Here is a 17,983-nt window from a genome sequence, read left to right on the forward strand (position 1 = left end):
TACGTCACTCGGAAGCGCCGGAAGTGGAGATGCGCGGCTTCCGGGATGTTCACTTGACTTCCGGGGGCTCTGCGCTGAGGGATCCCAGGCCACCATGGTCTCGGACGGTGAGGGCCGCGCCGGTTGGGACCGGGACCGGGACTGGTGGGATGGGCCGCCCGGAACCGGCAGATGGCTGCGTGTTTGGGCCGGGGGCACCTGGTTGGCAGCGAATGTGCTCATTCCGGAGCTGCTGCTGGCTCCCGCCTGCGGGCCCGGCATTGCTTGCTGTGCAGTAGCAGCGGGGAGCCAGCACTGCCCCCGTGGAGGGCACAGCCCAGCGGGTGAGGCAGACAGAGGCCAGTGAGTAGAAAGGATGCTGACGGGGACGGAGCTGTGAAAGCGGCTCACGGGTGACGTGTCAGCGTGTGAGGAGGCGGCGAGGAAGGCGCGGGCGCTTACCTGGGCGTCCAGGCAGCCGCAGGGGCTGCAGAGAGAGGAGTGAGCATGCGCCCCTCGGTGCACAGGGACGCTCCGGCCCCCGGGACCCCGCCGGCCCGGGCGGGCAAAAGCCCTGATTCGCTAAGGAGTCCCAGCCTCGTGGGAAGCGATGAGAACGGAGCACAGGGAGCTGTGAAGGGAGGTGGTGCCCGGAGCGCCGTTAGGAGGGTCAGCCCTGCGGTCCGCACTGGGCAGCGGGGCTCCGAGCAGCCAGACCTGCCCGGCTGGTGGCCAGCAGGCCACGGGACGCCCAGCAGGCGCCTTTCCTTTGCAAAGTCAGGACCGCCACATTTCATCCACTCCGAAACGGCGCTGATTGTGAAATGCTCTTTCGTCTAACTGTCATTGGAGACCCTGCTAGCGACCCACAGCCTGAGAACCGCTGCTGTAGAGCCTAAGACCATCGGAAAACACCGATATTTACATTACAATTCATAACAGTAGCCCAAATAGTTATGAAGTAGCAACGAAAATAATTTTATGGCTGGGGGGGTCCCCACGACATGAGCTGGATCAGAGGGTCGCGGCATTCATTAGGAATGTGGAGACAACTGCTCTAAAGCCAACGAAAAACGTTTTTTAAAAACAAACAAAAATGCAAATATTTTTGGGTCCGTCTGATGTTTACCACACACCCTGTATGGCTGTGCAGCAGGTGAGGAACAGGAGATAAGCAGTGACAGAACAGACGCCCCCCCACACACCCCGTGGAGCTGATGTGAGAGGCTGTTGTGAGGCCGGAGGGCTTGCTCGGGGCCACGGAGCTGTAAATGTTCGAGAGCTTGGCCTTCTGTCAGTCTCAGCATTGTCAGACCACAGGCATGTAGAGGCATGTAGACTGTTAGCGTTTCACTTTCATGAGGCTCATGTTTTTTGTTTGTTTTTTTGTTAATATTTTCAGAAGATGAATTGAACCTCCTAGTGATTATAGTTGATGTCAACCCCATTTGGTGGGGAAAGCAAGCGTTAAAGGAATCCCAGGTAAGATTGCTGGAGGGGGCCTTTGGCTAATTCTAGTTTAACTGAGTATGTGTTTAGATTGCTTTTTAAAAAAAAAATAGCTTGAGTAAGGGATTTTTGTACCATAAAATGCATCCATTGTAATGTACAATTGGTTGATTTTTTAGTAAAACCCACAGGAGAGCTGTGTAACCATGACCACAATTCTGTGCTTTTACTTTTTTTTAGTTCACGCTGTCGAAATGCATGGACGCCGTGATGGTGCTGGGGAACTCGCACTTGTTCATGAACCGGGCCAACAAGCTGGCGGTGATTGCCAGCCACATCCAGGAGAGGTGGGGCGGCAGGCGGGGTTCCCTGCCTTTAGCGGGTCCTGTGCCTGCTGTGTGCTGTCTGTATCTCTGAGCAGCACTCACACATCAGGAAGCATGACATGCACACCCGAGGGTATGAGCACAGGGAACCTCCTGGCAGGGAGACAGGGAGCTGGTCGGGTGCTCATCTAACGTACACCTCACCTTGTCCTGGGGCAGAGGGAGCATCACTGATGGCGGCAGCCCCGGCTCTGCTCTCCTGGGGGGTCTGCGGGGCGGGGCAGGCGGGAGAGCGCTGGGATTCCATTGCCCTTCAGCCAGCCCCGCTCCTGGCCGCCTGCTCCTCGGCTCTGGGTGTGATTCCCGTGTTGATAAGTAAGGATTGTGCTTATCAATTGGCCCTTAACCCACACCAGCTCTGCCAGCTGGTGCTGGGCTGAAGGAACAGTGGTACACGAACCTGTGTACAGAGAGGAAGGGAGAAAGAGAGAGAGAGAAACATCAGTGATGAGAGAGAATCATGGACCGGCTGCCTCCTGCAAGCCCCCCACTGGGATGCGGCCTGAAACCCAGGCCTGTGCCCTTGACTGGAATTGAACCCAGGACTTTAGTCCGCAGGCTTACGCTCTATCCGCCGAGCCACACCAGCCAGGGCTGTAGATTTTTAAATGGAATTTATTGTAGATCTTATGACCCAGACTTAACGTGACTTTTGCGGGTTTTCTCTGCTGAAGGTCACCCTCACGTCTAGTGAGGGGGCTGCGTCCCGGTGTAAGCAGCCTTCCCCCTGCCGTTTCAGCCGGTTCCTGTACCCTGGGAGGAACGGGCGACTCGGAGACTTCTTCGGGGACCCTGGCAACCCCGCCTCGGAATATAACCCCTCAGGGAGCAAAGACGGCAAGTACGAGCTGCTGACAGCGGCAAATGAAGTCATTGTGGACGAGATCAAGGACCTGATGACCAAGAGTAAGAGCTTTTCCCTCCGTTGTTATTTTGCGAACGGAGTTGAACGTGGGCCTGGAGGCCTTACCTGCCTCCTCTCCCTGCCCCCGCAGCCTCGCTGCGCTGCCCCCGCTGCTGGAAGCACGCTCTGGCTTCTAAGGCTGTCCTGTGGGTCTGCTTTTCCTCTTTTTGGACTACTTCTCCTTCTATTTATGCCCTTTCCTTGAAATACATGTTTTTTATTTTGTTTAAAGTATTATTATCACTCATGAAGAAGAACACTTTGGTTTAATAATGTTTTTAATTGAAGAAAATGCCAGGAAATCCCCCCCTTTGATGCTGCTTATTCCTTTCGCAGGCGACATAAAAGGGCAGCACACAGAGACCCTGCTGGCGGGGTCCCTGGCCAAAGCTCTGTGCTGTATCCTCCTCCGTGTGATCACACGTGTGTCCTCCGGGAGAGACGTGTCTTCCTGGGCTGCCGCCTGGACCCCGTGTCCACGTTCATGTGTCCACGTTCATGTGTCCGCGGGAATGAAGGCTGAGCCTTGTGAAGCGGTGGCTTTGCCGTGTTTGTGAGCAAGCTGGAGGAACTCGGAGTGGGACGAGTGGGAGAACGCTAATGCTTCTGTTATGATGTGGGGAGAAACGTTGATGTGCTGTTCCACTTACGCATTCATTGGTTGCTTCTTGTGCGTGCCCAGACGGGGATCGAACCTGCAACCTCTGTGTCCTCCCGGGCACGTCCTTGCTGCCTTGTTTCTTGGTGAGGCAGACTGGGGAGTTGTTTTTTTTTCATTTTTGCTTGATTATAAAAGCCTCTCACCGCCCTGGTGCTCAGCAAGCGAGCCGCCCCTGCTCCACAGCCAGCGGGTTACTCTGCGGTCAGCGTGGGGCCCACAGCCCGCTGAGCATCTCGATGTCTGTGTCTTTGAGGGTGGTGTCTGGCCCCTGTGTGTGGTCTTCATGTTCCAGATCCCCCCTGACCGGCTGGCTTTGGTCCCAGTGGTCCAATCTGGGTGTGGGGGGGTCGTCATACAACAGTCCGTGGTGGCCATTGTATTTTCTGGGACAGAGGCACTTTGGAGACCTCCAGTCCTTTGTTTTATGTGTCTGTCCCGGTGAAGGGAACAGGTCTCTCTCCGTTTGGGGATGCGGGGTTTATTTAAGTAAATTTGGGGTTGTTTTTTGTTTATTATGAATACTGATGAAGTCAATGATATTTTAAAATTCCTTAATGCGAAGACAATCAGACATCCACAGGATGAACAAGGAGGTTAAAGGTAGGCGCCTACGTTTCCTGTGGGACTGAGCCTCATCTCACCCGTAACTGGTGGGCTGCCTGGGGTTGGTTAGGAGACCTCACAACACGCTTAAGCTCAGTTACATCGCAGCCCTTTTCTCCCCACAGACACCCAGGAGATGAAGTCCCGGGTGCTGGTAAGGTCTTTACAGTTATTACTATGTTTGTGTCTGCCCCTGGCGGCTGGGGGTTGGCTCTGTCCGTGTCACGTGGCGTCACTGAGGGGAGAAATAGTGCCGCTCCCCCGGCAGTGTCATCCGCCGGGTCAGGGTCAGGGTCAGGGTGGGATGTGCGGTCTCGCTGATTTCCGAGCTCGTCCCGGAGCTGTGCGAAGGGCACTGCCTACACTGAGGCTTGCGCAGGGATTTGGGTAAATAATGGAAGTCAGACGGCGAAGTCGGCAAGAAGAGGTGGCAGCTCACCAGGGGAGGACCGGCCCGCTGTGTGTGTGCGGTGGGTGTGAGGGCATGACGGCCCAGAGCTGCTCTCCTGACTGTTAGCCAGGGCTGCCTTTGGGGTGGTGGGGTTTGGGGGTTTCCCGTCTCCTCTCCCCCGATGGGGCCGTTTCCTGAGGACGGTGAGGGAGGCAGTGGGAAAGGCTGTGTGAGAGCAGCGGGACCTCCCGGGGAGGTGGGCGCCTGCAGGTGCTGACGGCTGTGACCGCAGGTGATCAAGGCGGCGGCGGACAGCGCCCTGCAGTACATGAACTTCATGAACGTCATCTTCGCGGCGCAGAAGCAGGTGCGTGGATGCCCTCCTCTCCGGGTGCTCAGACAGGGAGCTGACTGCTTTTCCTAATGGCCCGCTGAGGGCGGTCTGACTCAGTAGCCTTATGAATGGGGGAGGGATCTGCACCCCATAGTTCATACGGTCATTGGAGTCCTGGCCTGCGAGGATGAGCCCCAGACAGACATGCACTCAGGCAGGTTAACACAGTTCCCGGGCCTTCATGGTCCCATCGGCCATCGGAGGACCCAGGCCAAGAGTCTCTGGCTGTGCAGTGTGCTCTGTGCCTTGTGGAGTGTCACTGATACATGCCATTTTCTCTGATATGTTAAACTCTTGTTATAATTCCGTGCCATAGTTGCATATACGCTTCTCCGTCTGGAGTGCCCACGTGAGGCAGTGAAAAGACCATGGGCCTTGGGGGCAGGCCAGCTAGGGTTGACCCCACTGCCTCTCCGGCTCTGTGACCACGCTTGGCCCCGGCCTGGCTGCAGGGTGCTGATCGGAGACCTGCCTCGCCCGGTTATGCGTATTAGATAAGCCGTTTCAAGAGCAGAGCTCGGCACATGGATTCTGAGTGTAAATCAGTCATTCTTGTTATCATTCCCGTAATATTTCCACAACATCCATTTCAGAACATTTTGATCGATGCCTGTGTCTTGGACTCCGATTCAGGACTCCTCCAGCAGGTATGTTCTAGGTGAATGCTTGGCGGCGGTGGTTACGAAAGCGCGGTGTGTTCTGTCCTGTGGTTCTGTGTGCGCGAGCCGGTCTGGCAGGAGCGCGGTGTGTCTTGCAGGCGTGTGACATCACGGGCGGACTGTACCTGAAGGTGCCTCAGATGCCCTCCCTCCTGCAGTACTTGCTGGTAAGGAGCCGTGCCCGTCTCCTGGGGAAGGGATGGGCGCAGCATGGCGGGCGCCAGCCATTGGAGGAAAGGAAGAAGGGGGACGTGGTGGTCACGGAGCTGAGAAGGGGGCTTCCCACGGTCTTTGAGAGCTGCAGGCCGTGTGCAGAATGCTGCGTTCCTGCCTGCTGGCAGAGCAGTGCCTGTCTGTGGAGGTGCTCAGTGATTGCTGAATGAATAATAAAAAGGTTTTTTAACTTATTTTCTTACAGTGGCTCTTTCTTCCTGATCAAGACCAGAGATCTCAGTTAACCCTCCCGCCCCCGATTCACGTGGACTACCGGGCCGCCTGCTTCTGCCACCGCAACCTCATTGAGATCGGCTACGTGTGCTCCGTGTGCTTGTCCAGTAAGTTCACGGCCGCAGCGCTCCTTCTGCCGGGTCGCGGGAGGCCAGCGGCTAGCTCCACGGTACGGTGTCCCGCCAGCCTGGCTTTTGTCTGTTTTCTGCCTTCACAGTATTCTGCAACTTCAGCCCCATCTGTACGACCTGCGAGTAAGTCTCCCTGGGGTTGGGTGGCTGCGCCCCTCCCGCGCCAGAGTCAGTGCGTTGCAGGGCGACTTCCTCCCTGTGTCTTTCAGGACGGCCTTTAAGATCTCTCTCCCTCCCGTGCTGAAGGCCAAGAAAAAGAAGCTGAAAGCGTCGGCGTGATGATGGAGCGTTCCGTCTCAGCGCTGCCTGGAGAAACGGGGTGTGGGGGCGGGAGTCTTTATAAGGAGGCTCTGAGAAAGCAGAGACACGTGTAAGAGTTAAGGTGGCTCCTCACAGGGTGCAGTCCTGGAGATCACCCTCTCCTGCAGGGATGCTGTACGGGAAGCCCTCCTCTGCAGAGTCCAGGCCCTACAATGCTTCCGGAGGGTTCTCTCACACAATCCTGTGTCACACCAGCCTGTCCTGACTGGTCGTAGCCTTTAGAGCTTCTCACTGGGAAGCGTTACAGGTGGAATTGGAACACAGTTTTAGAAAAAGTGGAGTGATGGCGCTAATCAACGTGCAGCGTCTTAAATCCTTGATCCACTTTCAAACCCTTGTTGTCTGCTTTGAGGTTCAGCTTCAGATGTTTGCAGTTACTTATTCCTTTGTGTGACGATACCCAAATAATCATAACAGGATCCACTGCAAAATGACTTTAAAAGAGTCAGACCTTGAAGTTATTAGAAGTCCTTTTAAATTCCAGCATAGTGTGGGGAGGGTTTTCAGGAACAGTGGCTGATTTGGTTTGTTTTTGAAAGTATGTTGCCAAGGGGAACAAAAAAATATGTTGACAAATTGTGTATCCAATCTTGTCTATAAATGAGATTTAAATTTTCTCTACCATCTAGGAAGCTCAGTCTCATTTAAGTAACTTGTAGTGTTTGGTTAGGTTATTTCAGATAGGTTTTGTATCCTGGACTTAGGATTTTATTAACTACATAAAGATTTTTGTGATAACTTTGCAAGTATTTGTTAATACTTGAGTTTGAAAATCTGTCTTTTTAAAAATAATATTTAATATTCATAGCCTTATTACTGTAACGGAAATCCCTATTGTAAGTCTAGACAAGAAAGCATTGTATATCTAAAAGACATAATTTCAAGAAGTTTGATAAGGTTCTTGTTAGTTTTCACTGGAAATGTTTTTATATACTGTCTTAGTTCTGTTTGTTTTATTTCTAATGGTTGTGTTTATGGTTTATTTTATATAAATTTTTGTAATAAAATAAACTTTAATATTTTCTGGAGTTATTTTCTTTTAATGTTTATTTCATGCTCATTCAACTCTGCTTCAGCTGTGTACTTGTTAACTGGATTTGGTCAAAAATCAAATTTTTATTCATTTCTGAAGAACTTTAATTTTAAATCTTGCCAAAGTTATTTGTGAAAATACTGTTACATTTTTTGCCCGGCTAATTTCTGCTACGTTTGCACCTGTCCTCATGCTGGGCAAAACCTTTTGTATGTTGTTTGATACAGTCTGCTTTCGGGGTGTTGAGACCTTCAAAAACAGACCGTATCAAACAACATACAAAAGGGCAAGGTGTGTGGACGGGGGCAGGATGCTGTGGGCGGGGCCTGGGGCGGGCTCTTTGCCTCTGGTCCAATCCCGACGCGACGCTCCGCAGGCCGGCGGCCGATTGGTGGTTGCCATAGCTCCCGGCGTTCGTTTGACAAGATGGCGGCGGAGGGGAGACGGGGGCCTCTGCGCGGCCTCCGGGCGCTTCCCGGCTCCTGAGGGGGCGCGGTTCGGTGTGGCGGGCCGGCGGGGGCCCGGACATGGGCTCGCCACCGCCGGCCCCGCGGCTCTTGGGGCTCCTCCTGCTGCTGGGCGTCCCGAGGCCGCTGCGGGGGCACACGGGTGTGTCCGGGGAAGGGGCCCGCGGGGCCGGGAGGGAGCGGAGCGTTAGGGGCCGGGCCGCCGTCACCCCCCGCGGGCACGGGCCCGCCGCGCCTGACCCTCCCGTGCCCCCCTCCGCCAGGCTTCCTCCCCGCCTCCATCCGCGCGTCCGGCCCGCTGGCCAGCGCGGCCCTGCTCGGAGCCCCCGAGGACGCGGCCGTGTCCCTGTCGCTGCTGCAGGACCAGGCGGGTAAAGCCCGGCCCGGCCGGGAAGGGTGGGCGCTGGATCAGGTCCGGGCCGGCCGAGAAGCTGGGGAGGGGCCCCCGGGGTCCCCTGCCCCCGTCCACCTGGGAGTCAGGATGGGGAAGGGGCTGATGTGGACCACGAGAAAGCCCGCAGCCATACGCCTGGCACTCACCTTGTTGTGGATGAAGACAGTAGCATTTTGGGGATGCTGAGGTGCAGAGAGGCGGTCCCTTGCCCGGAGGCCTACAGCTTGCAAAGGGCCTGCCCGGGCCTGGCGGGGGATTCCATGCCAGCGAGTGCACCCCCTTAGCCGTGGGCAGTGCCACCCTGCATCCTGCATTCTGCCTCCTGCAGGATCCCTGCCGGTTCCCACGTGTGGCGAGCGGAACAACGACACGGGAGACTGGAGTCTGACGGTGACCCCCAACGTGGTAAGGCCGGAGGTGCGACCCGCACCGTAGGAGCTGCGGGACACGCGTGTAGTGCCTTCTTCCTGGGACTCTCCCGCTGGAAAGACGCCGGCCGTGGGCTTTCCAGCCCGGCAGGCACCCATCCTGCCCGGAGGTCCTCACCCTGGGGCTGGGGGTCCCTGGACGAGCTGCAGGGGCCCTCGGGAATGGTGTGTGCATTTTTCTCAGTGATTCTGTGACTCACAAAGCTTTCTAAACCACCGACCTCTGCCAGCCCTTCCATTTAGTAAACGTTTGATGGAGTGCCTGATACGTGCCAGGCATCAACTCTAGGGTTTACTTATTTTTATTTTTAATATATTTTTATTGACTTCAGAGAGGAAAAGAGAGGGAGAGAGAGAGATAAACATCCACGATGAGAGAAAATGATTGATTGGCTGCCTCCTGCACGCCCACTACTGGAGATCGACTCTGCAACCCTGGATGCTGTGGGCGGGACCCTTGACAGGAATTGAACCCGGGACCCTTCAGTCTGCAGGCCAACGCTCTATCCACTGAGCAACACCAGCCAGGGCAATTCTAGGGCTTATAGAGGATGAAAAAGACAGATTTTGCACCCCAGGTACTGTTTTCAGAACCTTTTTGAAAAATTTATTTATTTACTTAGTTATTTTTAATATATTTTATTGATTTTTACAGAGAGGAAGGGAGAGAGATAGAGAGCTAGAAATGTCGATGAAAGAGAAACATCGACCAGCTGCCTCTTGCACATCCCCTACTGGGGATGTGCCCGCAACCAACGTACATGCCCCTGACCGGAATCGAACCCGGTACCTTTCAGTCCACAGACCGACGCTCTATCCACTGAGCCAAACCGGTTTCGGCTGAAAATTTTTATTTTTCAGTGTTTTCTGCTCCCGCTGCTAGGATGGTAAGCTAGACAAACCGCATGAACGTCCACACCTGTACTGCGCTTTCCCCGGGTTGGCACACGTCGCTCTCTGTTGCGGGGACCGGAGGGGGGAGTCTGGTTTGCGTGTGGAGCGGTGGATGGGTGGCGCGGGCCGGAACCAGGGCCTCTTTGCATCCAGTCCTCCGTTGGAGCGCCCCGGGGCCCCGGGCGCTGTGGTGTTCCCGTGAGGGGCTCTCGCCATGGCAGGTGCGGAAAGGGCAGCGATCTGCTTCCTTCCAGAACGCGTGGGACGTGACGGTGAGGCTGAAGAGGGCCCCGCCAGCCTGTTCCTCTCACCGGACCGGCCCCTTCCCGGAGGCCCCGTGCATCGTCCAAACCCTCCTGGTGTCGGCATCGCACAACGCCACCTGCTTCGCGCAGCTGCTCATCCAAGTGGAAATCTACGCCAACTCCTCTCTGGCCCAGAGTGCGCCAGGCAAGTGGAGTCTCTTTTTAAGCTCTACCTAAGGACGTGCTTTTATTGATTTTCTTTTTTTACAGAGAGAAAGAGAAAGGGATAGAGAGTTAGAAACATCGATGAGGATGAGAGAGAGAGTCATCGATCAGCTGCCTCTTGCATATCCCCTATTGGGGATGTGCCCGCAACCAAGGTACATGCCCTTGACCGGAATCGAACCCGGGACCTTTCAGTCCCCAGGCCGACGCTCTATCTACTGAGCCAAACCGGTTTTGGCTCCATTTATTGATTTTTAAACATTTTCTTTTTTAGAGAGAGGAAGAAAGAGAGGAGAGAGAGGTTGATGTGAGAAAGAAATGTGGACTGGTTGCCTCCTGTACATGCCCCAACCAGGGATTGAACCCGCAACCTGGGTATCTGCCCTGACAGGTGTTGGGGACGATGATCCAACCAACTGAGCCCTGCCGGCCAGGGCACTGTTCTATACCTTCTAAAAAATGCATGGTCCTGACCGGTGTTGCTCAGTGGATAGAGCATCAGCCTGCGGACTGAAGGGTCCCAGGTTCAGTTCCCGTCAAGGGCATGTACCTTGGTTGTGGGTATATCCCCAGTAGGACCTGTGCAGGAGGCAGCTGATTGATGTTTCTAACTCTCTGTCCCTCTCCCTTCCTCTCTGTAAAAAAATCAATAAAATATATTAAGATGATGTCATCAAACAGTAGCACAATGATAACTAGTTAACAGATTTAAATACAAATTGGAGATTGCTCCATATGAATACGCCTAGGTTTGCCTCGTTCTGTTGAGCAGCTGTCAGTAGTGCCCTGTGCGAATATACCGTGGTTTCATTCAACTGCTCTCTCAGTGAGGGCGCCCACGCCATTTCCAGCTTTCGCTGGGGTGGCTGGCGCTGACACACACATCAGGAGGCGGTGGTTTGTGTTCTCCCTGTCACGTGACAGCAGTGTGCTAAGGGCGGAAGGGTGCTCACGTCCAGGGTCCGCTTTGCCTGTTTCCTGGTGTTTGGGTTTCCCTGCGTCTGATGCACAGCTCCCGGCAGGGCTCCTGGCCTGGCGGTGGGAACGGGGTCTGGGGGACGGGGCTCGGCCTGGTGGCCGGCGTCAGGGGCGTTCCAGCTGAGCTCCGGTGTTCCTCGCAGAGAACGTGACTGCCATCCCCGACCAGGTGCACCAGCCGCTGGGCCCGTGCCCCTGCAACCTCACGGCCGGCGCCTGCGACGTGCGCTGCTGCTGCGACCAGGTGCGCCGAGTGCTCTTCTCCTTTCAAATACGTCCTCACCTATTTCAGAGAGAGAGGGGAAGAGAGAGGGGGGGAGAGAGGAACATGGGGGAGCGACATCAACATCAGGGGGATGGAGTCTGAGGCCCAGGCACGTTCCCCGACGGGGACTCAGACCTGTGACCTCCCGGCGCCCCTGCACCTTCCTTCCTTCCTTCCTTCCTTTTTTCCTTCCTTCCTTTTTTCCTCCCTCCCTCCCTCCCTTCCTTCCTTCCCTTCCTCCCTCCCTCCCTCCCTTCCTTCCAGGAATGCTCCCCAGATGCCACCCAGCTCTTTCGGGGGGCCTGTTTCGCCGGCGTGTTTGGAGGGGACGTCAGCCCACCTTTCGACCAGCTCTGCTCCGTGCAGAGGGCGCCCGGGGCCCCCGGCTGGTTCCCGTTCCTGTGCGTGCAGTCCTCGCCCACCAACTCGCCCTTCCTGGGCTACTTCCACCGCGGGGCCGTGTGAGTGTCCCCGGGCTGCCGGGCGGGAGCTGATCATGTTTCTAACTCTGTCCCTCTCCCTTCCTCTCTGTGAGAAAGAACACGTGTGCTCGGCAGGTAAGAGCTGACAGTGTCAGTCAGTGAGTGTCTTTCTTGTTGACTTCCAGGTCCTCGGGGCAGCCCACCACCTTTGCCCCATACCTGCACGCTGATCCGAAGGACATGTCGGACTTGGGGTACAAACAGGGAGACCCCGTGATGACTGCCGCTCAGGCCTATCTCACTGTCCCTCAGGTAACAGTCCCAGCAGGATGTGCTGCAGCCTTTTCTCTGTCTCCCCCGGTTTTTAATTTAACACATTTTGCTCTAAAAACACCCCCTCAGCAGCTTATTCTTCCCATCGATCAGCTGTCTCCTCGGAAAGGTTCTCGCTGTGATGGCTGACGAGCAGGTGGCCCTTGGTTGGTCTAGACCAGTGTTTCCCAAACTTCTCTCATGATGAGAATCACCTGAGGGAGTTGTTAAACTACAGATTCCTGGGTCCCAACTAAGAAGTGCTAAACTAGAATTTTTGGGATCATATAGGTAAAATTATATACTTAATTTAGTTGGGATTCAGGAATCTGTAGTTTAAGAACTCCACCAGGTGATTCTCATCATGAGAGAAGTTTGAGAAACACTGGTCTAGATGGTCAGCCAGCGAGGCGGGAGGGGGGGGGCAAGCCCAGCGCAGCCAGCAGTGGGCGCGGGGAGACACTCTTCGGAAGTCGCCTGTGTTTGCTGATCAGCCGGTGCTAAGTGCAGGGTGTCCCCTCGCCCGCAGGTGACCCTGGCCGGGCAGTGTGTGCGGGACGCCCCGGTGGGATTCCTGCAGAACTTCGACGTTCGCTGCGTTACTGACCTGGACGCCTACCAGGAACCAGGCAGCGCCCCGGACGCCGGGATAAAGGCGGGCACCGTGGGAGGTAGGCGCGGCGGCCGGACTGAGCACAGGCCCCAGGGCGAGGTCAGCGCTCATCGCCTGAGAACTGCAGTGCCCATCTGCAGTGACTGGAAGCACTAAACTCCCATTGAGGAAGTAGCTTACTTTATTTTATTTTATGAAATATATTTTTATTGATCTCAGAGAAGAAGGGAGAGGGAGAGAGAGAGAAACACCAATGAGGAGAGAGAATCATGGATCAGCTGCCTCCTGCATGCCCCCCACTGGGCATGGAGCCGGAAACCCTGGGCCTGTGCCCTGACCAGGAATCGAACCGTGACCTCATGGTTCCTAGGTTGGTGCTCAGCCTCTGAGCCAGGCGGCCCGGCACGTTCCCATTTCTGGGATATCCGCGGTGGGATCGCGGGGTTGTGCGGTCCCCTAACCAAGCTGCTTTCTAAAGGGGCTGCCCGTGCCCACTCCTGGCAGTGTGCAGTGTGCTGCGTGCCATGCGTGGCTCTTCTCCTGAGTTTCTTTCCAGACCTTGTCGCTGACCATCCTCAGTGTAATGGGGCCGGCCATGGGGGTCCCACTCGGTGGTGCTCCGGTGGGAGAGGTGTGGTTGGCACACAGACCCGGCCTCGCAGGGCCCACACCTGCGGGACAGGCTTTCACTTCCCGTCCACACGGCCCCGCCAGGGCGGCGCCCGTGGACGTTAATCCCGTCTCTCTCAGGCGTCGTCATCCCACACGTGACCTACGAGGAGGCAGCTGACCCGGGCCAGGTCGTCACGGGCACAGGTACTCGGGGTCACGTGTTTATGTCATTTTTTAGGGCCATTCTCACTTCTCGCTTTCACTTCTTCCTGCACGAGCTCAGTGGGGTGGCTGCAGCGCGGCAGGGAGCGTGGCAGCCGCCCGCTGACGGCGCTGCCACACCGGCCTCTCCTTTAACCAACATCTCGCCGAGCGTGTCCTCGAGCTGCGAGCCACGCCGCAGGATCGGATCCCCGGTGAACGTGTTTTTCCCTTCGCAGAAACTCTGCTACCTCCCGGATCGGCCCCCAGGAACGTGACTGTGGAGGGACACTATCTCTTCCGATGGAACAATCGCACCATCAGCGAAGTACACGTCAGGATTGTCAGGGCGAGGCTCCACGCCCACCAGACAGGTACGGGGAGGCAGCGAGGCGGCTTTCCCGCTTTGAGATTCCGTCACCAGAGCAATCAGACACAGGCCGGCTTGGTGTGCGCGATGTGACGTGAGAAGGCGGCTTGTTTACACGTCAGAGTGCAGCTGCCGGGGAGAGAGCCCGCTGCGGGCGGGCGACACCCCTTCCCAGTGAGACGGGCGCTCGTTCCGTTTGTTTTCTCTCCAGGAACCCTGACGCAGCGGTTTACAGTGAGGTTTTTAAGCCATAACAGCGGCCCCGGGGAGGAGAGGTCTGGGAACCCAGGTGAGAGTACACGCCAGCCGCCCACCTCACAAGCGTTCCGGCCAGCACCCCGCCCGAGGCGTCAGGGACCGGCAGGTGGCGAGTAACGTTCCGTGTGAGCTCGTGATCCGCCTGTCTCCTCGCTGGCCTCGCCTGAGCCCCGCTTGCTGTGCGTCCAGGTTACCAGCTGGGCAGGCCTGTGCGCGCCCTCCGTGCCGGCAGGAGTGACCCCGCGGCAGCCCTGAGCCTCTGGCAGCCAGGTAACCTGCTGGGGGAGGCTATGCCTGTTTGGGATGGAGCCAGTGCGGTGACTTTGGGTTCAGCTGTTCACTTAGCCGCAGGGAGGGGGTTCTCCTGCTTTGTCGTTGTCCTCATCGTTAAGATGGTCACGTGGTTTGTGCCGGAGGTGTTGGGCATCAGTAAGAGAGTGATGTGTGGGGCTGGCGGGGAGCCTGTCGCCGGGAGCCCTCGGTGGAGACAAGAGCTTTGTCCCAATCAGGCTCCGCTTTCCCGGTGGAACGAGCCGGCCCTAGTGTCTCTGGAGGCGCCGGCTCAGCCTGGGGGACCGAGTCTCCTCAGCACAGAGACTCGCTCTGCTTGTCGCTTTCTCTCTGTGTCTCAAGAAAAACTTTAAAAAATAGTTTCATTGATTTGAGAGAGAGAAACATCAGTGAGAATCATGGACCGGCTGCTTCCTGCATGACCCCCACTGGGGATGGATCCCCCAACCCGGGCCTGGGCCCTGGTCGGGAATCCAGCTGGCAACCTTTTGGTGCCTAGACAATGCTCAACCCACTGAGCACACCGGCCAGGCTCAAGGAGAGCTTTGTAGCGGATCTTTCCTTTTGTTTAGCTTGGGTAGTAAGAGGCGGACTCCTTTTTTCACAGCCGGGAGGGGTCTGTGCGCATCGGCGCCCCTCAGACCCGTCTTATTTGGAGAAAACGTGCTCTCGGGGTGCCTCTTGGAGGTGGGCATCGACGAGAACTGCACTCGGCTCCGGTGAGTGCCGTTCCTCCCCACCCCCCTTGGCTTGGAGACCCGAGAGCCAGGCCTTGGGGGTGAGACCAGCTGCCAGCCACGCGCTGGGAAAGGTCTTGCTCTCTCGCAGGGACAAGGCGGCGGGAATCCTCGATTCATTAATACAAGCGACTCACGTGGCAGCGAGAGGCAACTCGGGTTACGGGGACCGCAGCGACGGCTGGCTGGAGATTGTCAGTGAGTGGGGGCTGCACGGGGCATGGAGGGCGTGGCTGCTGGACTGTGAGCCCTCCAGCCGGCCCGCTGTCTGCTGTGGCTCTCCGACACGTTGGGGTTAGCACTCTTCCTCTCTTACTCCTGATGCCTGTTTGTTTCTGAAGAAGGAAATCCGCACGAAGGTCAAGTTGCCCTCGTCGTTAGGAGCCAACAGTGTCTGTAGGAAGTGGAGTGGGGGGGAGTTTGCATTGTTTTTGGTCCCAGGAACATGGGCAGTTGAGACCTGCCTTTTTGATTTAAAAAGTTTTTTTAACTTAAAAGAAAAGGTGACAGGAGACCTGCTGCTAAGGGAACCAGTGCCCGCCCTGTCGGAGCCCATCCCCCTCCTTGAGCAGCGACCAGAACCGGAGACCGAAAGCAGATCAGTGGCCACGCGTGGCCGGCCGGGGCGGTGGGAGGCGGTGAGGGTGACTGCTCATGAGTACAGGACTCTGCCGGGTCACATTGACCGGGGCCGGGATCAAACCTGCACCCCAGGCGCCCGCCCTTATCCGGGAATCAAACCCACGCCCCAAAGCACTCGGGCCACACCGTCCGGGCTGCCTCACTGCCCTGAGGTCCCGCAGCCCAGCCGGCCGGACTCTCACCCACCAGCTCCGAGGTTTCAGCGCAGTGAGGCGGCCTCTGTGAGGACCGGAACCAATCATGATTTCTCGTGTGGTTACCTGGGCCTGGAGTTCGAAAATTCCAGTGCTGACGACGTATACGGAAACTTCTCGAACACAAGGGGTACTACTGTCATGGGATGACAGATAGGAGCCCCTTAGAGAGGGAAGCCTCACTCACGCGCTTCCTGTCCGACATTTCCCGTTTTTACGGCATCCGGGGATGGTAGAAAAACCGTTACTTTCTTCCCCAATGCAGCGGCCCGGGACACAGGCGCAGGCCCCGCTGGTGGCCGCGGGAATGGCGTCTGCGAGGAGGTCCCTGCCCGGCTGCACGTCCGCATCCTCACCTGGGAGGCTGGTGCGGTGGAGGGGGTCCCCCAGCAGGAGATCCTGGGCGTCGAGAAGAGGTGAGGCTGCCCGACGCGGTTCCAAGGCGGGAGCGGGGAGGGCGCCCGGGACGGACACGCGGCCTCTGCCGTGGGCTTAGTGCAAGTCGCAGTTGTTGGCCACGGGTGGGAAAAGGGACATGTGTCCCCGCGTTGTCGTGGCAATAGCTGTGTGTAACGGCTTCTTGCGAGTACATCTGAAAACTCACATAGTACAAACCGGGTAACTTTAAAAATGTTTTTATTGATTTCAGAGAGGAAGGGAGAGAGAAAAACAAAAACATTGATGATGAGAATCATGGATCGGCTGCCTCCTGCACTCCCCCCACTGGGGATTGAGCCCACAGCCTGGGCCTGTGCCCTGACCGGGGATCGAACCCTGACCTTCTGGAACCCCTGAGCCCCGCTGGCCAGCAGGGGTGAGGTCGTTGAGGGACTCCTGGTCATGTTGCTGTCAGTCGCCTGATGTCCTCAGGTGACAAGCGAGCCGGTGTGCTGCCTGTGCCCTCTCCCCGCAGGGTCTCCTCGGTGACTTGGCGGCCCCAGTGCGGGCTGACCTGTGAGCAGGCCGGCCTCTTCGCCCTCAGCGCCTCCGTGCAGTTCATTCAGGTCCCTGCCCGGCGACCCCGGCCTCTGACCAGGTAGGGCACTGATCCGGTGGGTGGTTTTTAGGAAGCAGAAAAATAGAGGTCTTTGAAAATAAGCGTACTTCTTTAACCAGCTTTGCTACTTCTCACCAAAAGTGTGCTTTGTGGCAGTGACTGCAATCTTCTGAACGTTTTCTAGGTTCCAGGTGAACTCCACAGAGTACAACTGTGACAGGAACGACGTGTGCTGGCCGCAGCTCCTGTACCCCTGGACCCGGCACTACCGAGGTGGGCAGCCTCGTGGCCTGTGTACAGGTTAAAAAGGAAAACGTACCGGCCATGGCTCAGTTGGCTGGGCAGCGTCCTGAGCGCCGAGAGGTTGCTGGTTCGATTCCCGGTCAGGCACATGCCCGGCTGGCGGGCTCAGTCCCCGATGGGTGTTTTACTCTCACATTGATGTTTCTCTCTCTCACTTCTCTAAAAACCAGTTAAAACAAAGGTTGATCGTGGTTTGGCTTGTTGCCATCTAAGTAATTACAGGAAGTGGGGAAGGAAGGTGTCGCTGACTGGCTCTCCTCTTGCAGGGGAGCCCTATGCCCGGTGCGTGGCCAAGGGCCTGCTGCTGGCCGCCTTCTCCGTGGTGGCCGTGCTCCTCAGCGACCCCTGGACCAGGGCACGCAGAGCCTGACCCGCCACCGCCCTCAGACCACGGCGTCCCCGGATCGGCTCCGCGTCGTTCTGAGGCGGAGGGTTTTGTTCTGCGGGAAACGCTGGCCAAGTGCCCGCTGGGTTCCATTCCCCGCGGGCTCTCCAGACCGGTGCTCACTGCGCTGCCGGACCAGACGGAGCAACGTGCACGGGCTCCGGGCCTGCCTCCGGCTACCGGAAGCGTTAGTTTATCCCACTTGACTCAGGTCCTAGGAGCTTCGGTCCAAATATGTTACTTATACCTTAGAGAATTATTCCTTCAACTTTTTATATACAGAGTCCCCAAAAATGTGCACACACTTTAACAGCTGACTGCTCAATTCTGAAAATGAAATGTACTTTAATAAACACCGCCTTTATAATTATCCAACACGTGTGTATGCATTT

At 56.7% G+C, this 17,983-nt stretch overlaps 2 protein-coding genes across 3 annotated transcripts; both read left to right on the top strand.

Moving 5' to 3' along the window:
• The first annotated feature begins 17 nt into the window (after positions 1-17).
• GTF2H3 (general transcription factor IIH subunit 3) lies at positions 18-7,107 on the top strand. Its single transcript, XM_036422946.2, has 13 exons — positions 18-107; positions 1,382-1,461; positions 1,669-1,775; positions 2,554-2,720; positions 3,055-3,117; positions 3,950-3,979; positions 4,108-4,136; positions 4,666-4,740; positions 5,361-5,414; positions 5,525-5,593; positions 5,845-5,980; positions 6,091-6,127; positions 6,214-7,107. Exons 1-13 carry the CDS (start codon positions 95-97, stop codon positions 6,281-6,283), a joined length of 930 nt encoding a protein of 309 aa, XP_036278839.1. The 5' UTR covers positions 18-94; the 3' UTR covers positions 6,284-7,107.
• A 653-nt stretch (positions 7,108-7,760) lies between these two features.
• Positions 7,761-17,966, top strand: TCTN2 (tectonic family member 2). 2 transcript variants are annotated; one of them, XM_045576083.1, is made up of 18 exons: positions 7,761-7,967; positions 8,089-8,196; positions 8,548-8,636; positions 9,796-9,991; positions 11,133-11,233; positions 11,519-11,715; positions 11,862-11,988; positions 12,518-12,659; positions 13,352-13,417; positions 13,654-13,788; positions 13,996-14,073; positions 14,232-14,312; positions 14,941-15,052; positions 15,162-15,268; positions 16,172-16,322; positions 16,820-16,942; positions 17,088-17,176; positions 17,473-17,966. In XM_045576083.1, the coding sequence occupies exons 1-18, from the start codon at positions 7,886-7,888 to the stop codon at positions 17,574-17,576; spliced, it is 2,088 nt and encodes a 695-aa protein (XP_045432039.1). In that variant the 5' UTR covers positions 7,761-7,885; the 3' UTR covers positions 17,577-17,966. The 2 variants fall into 2 exon arrangements, with proteins under 2 accessions (XP_045432039.1, XP_036278835.1); XM_036422942.2 differs by having other exon boundaries at positions 8,548-8,624.
• The last annotated feature ends 17 nt before the right edge of the window (positions 17,967-17,983 follow it).

This window comes from Pipistrellus kuhlii, unplaced genomic scaffold (assembly GCF_014108245.1).
Source record: "Pipistrellus kuhlii isolate mPipKuh1 unplaced genomic scaffold, mPipKuh1.p scaffold_m20_p_74, whole genome shotgun sequence".
NCBI lineage: Eukaryota > Metazoa > Chordata > Mammalia > Chiroptera > Vespertilionidae > Pipistrellus > Pipistrellus kuhlii.

What these genes read in the sequence shown, in the direction of transcription:
- GTF2H3 (XM_036422946.2), top strand. An exon ending in AAGCGTTAAAGGAATCCCAG is followed by an intron (nt 1,462 to 1,668) that starts GTAAGATTGCTG and finishes ACTTTTTTTTAG; the next exon opens with TTCACGCTGTCGAAATGCAT. An exon ending in CAAGGACCTGATGACCAAGA is followed by an intron (nt 2,721 to 3,054) that starts GTAAGAGCTTTT and finishes TTCCTTTCGCAG; the next exon opens with GCGACATAAAAGGGCAGCAC.
- TCTN2 (XM_045576083.1), top strand. Translation starts at nt 7,886, where the DNA reads ATGGGCTCGCCACCGCCGGCCCCGCGGCTCTTGGGGCTCCTCCTGCTG. An exon ending in ATCCTGGGCGTCGAGAAGAG is followed by an intron (nt 16,323 to 16,819) that starts GTGAGGCTGCCC and finishes CTCTCCCCGCAG; the next exon opens with GGTCTCCTCGGTGACTTGGC. An exon ending in CGACCCCGGCCTCTGACCAG is followed by an intron (nt 16,943 to 17,087) that starts GTAGGGCACTGA and finishes AACGTTTTCTAG; the next exon opens with GTTCCAGGTGAACTCCACAG.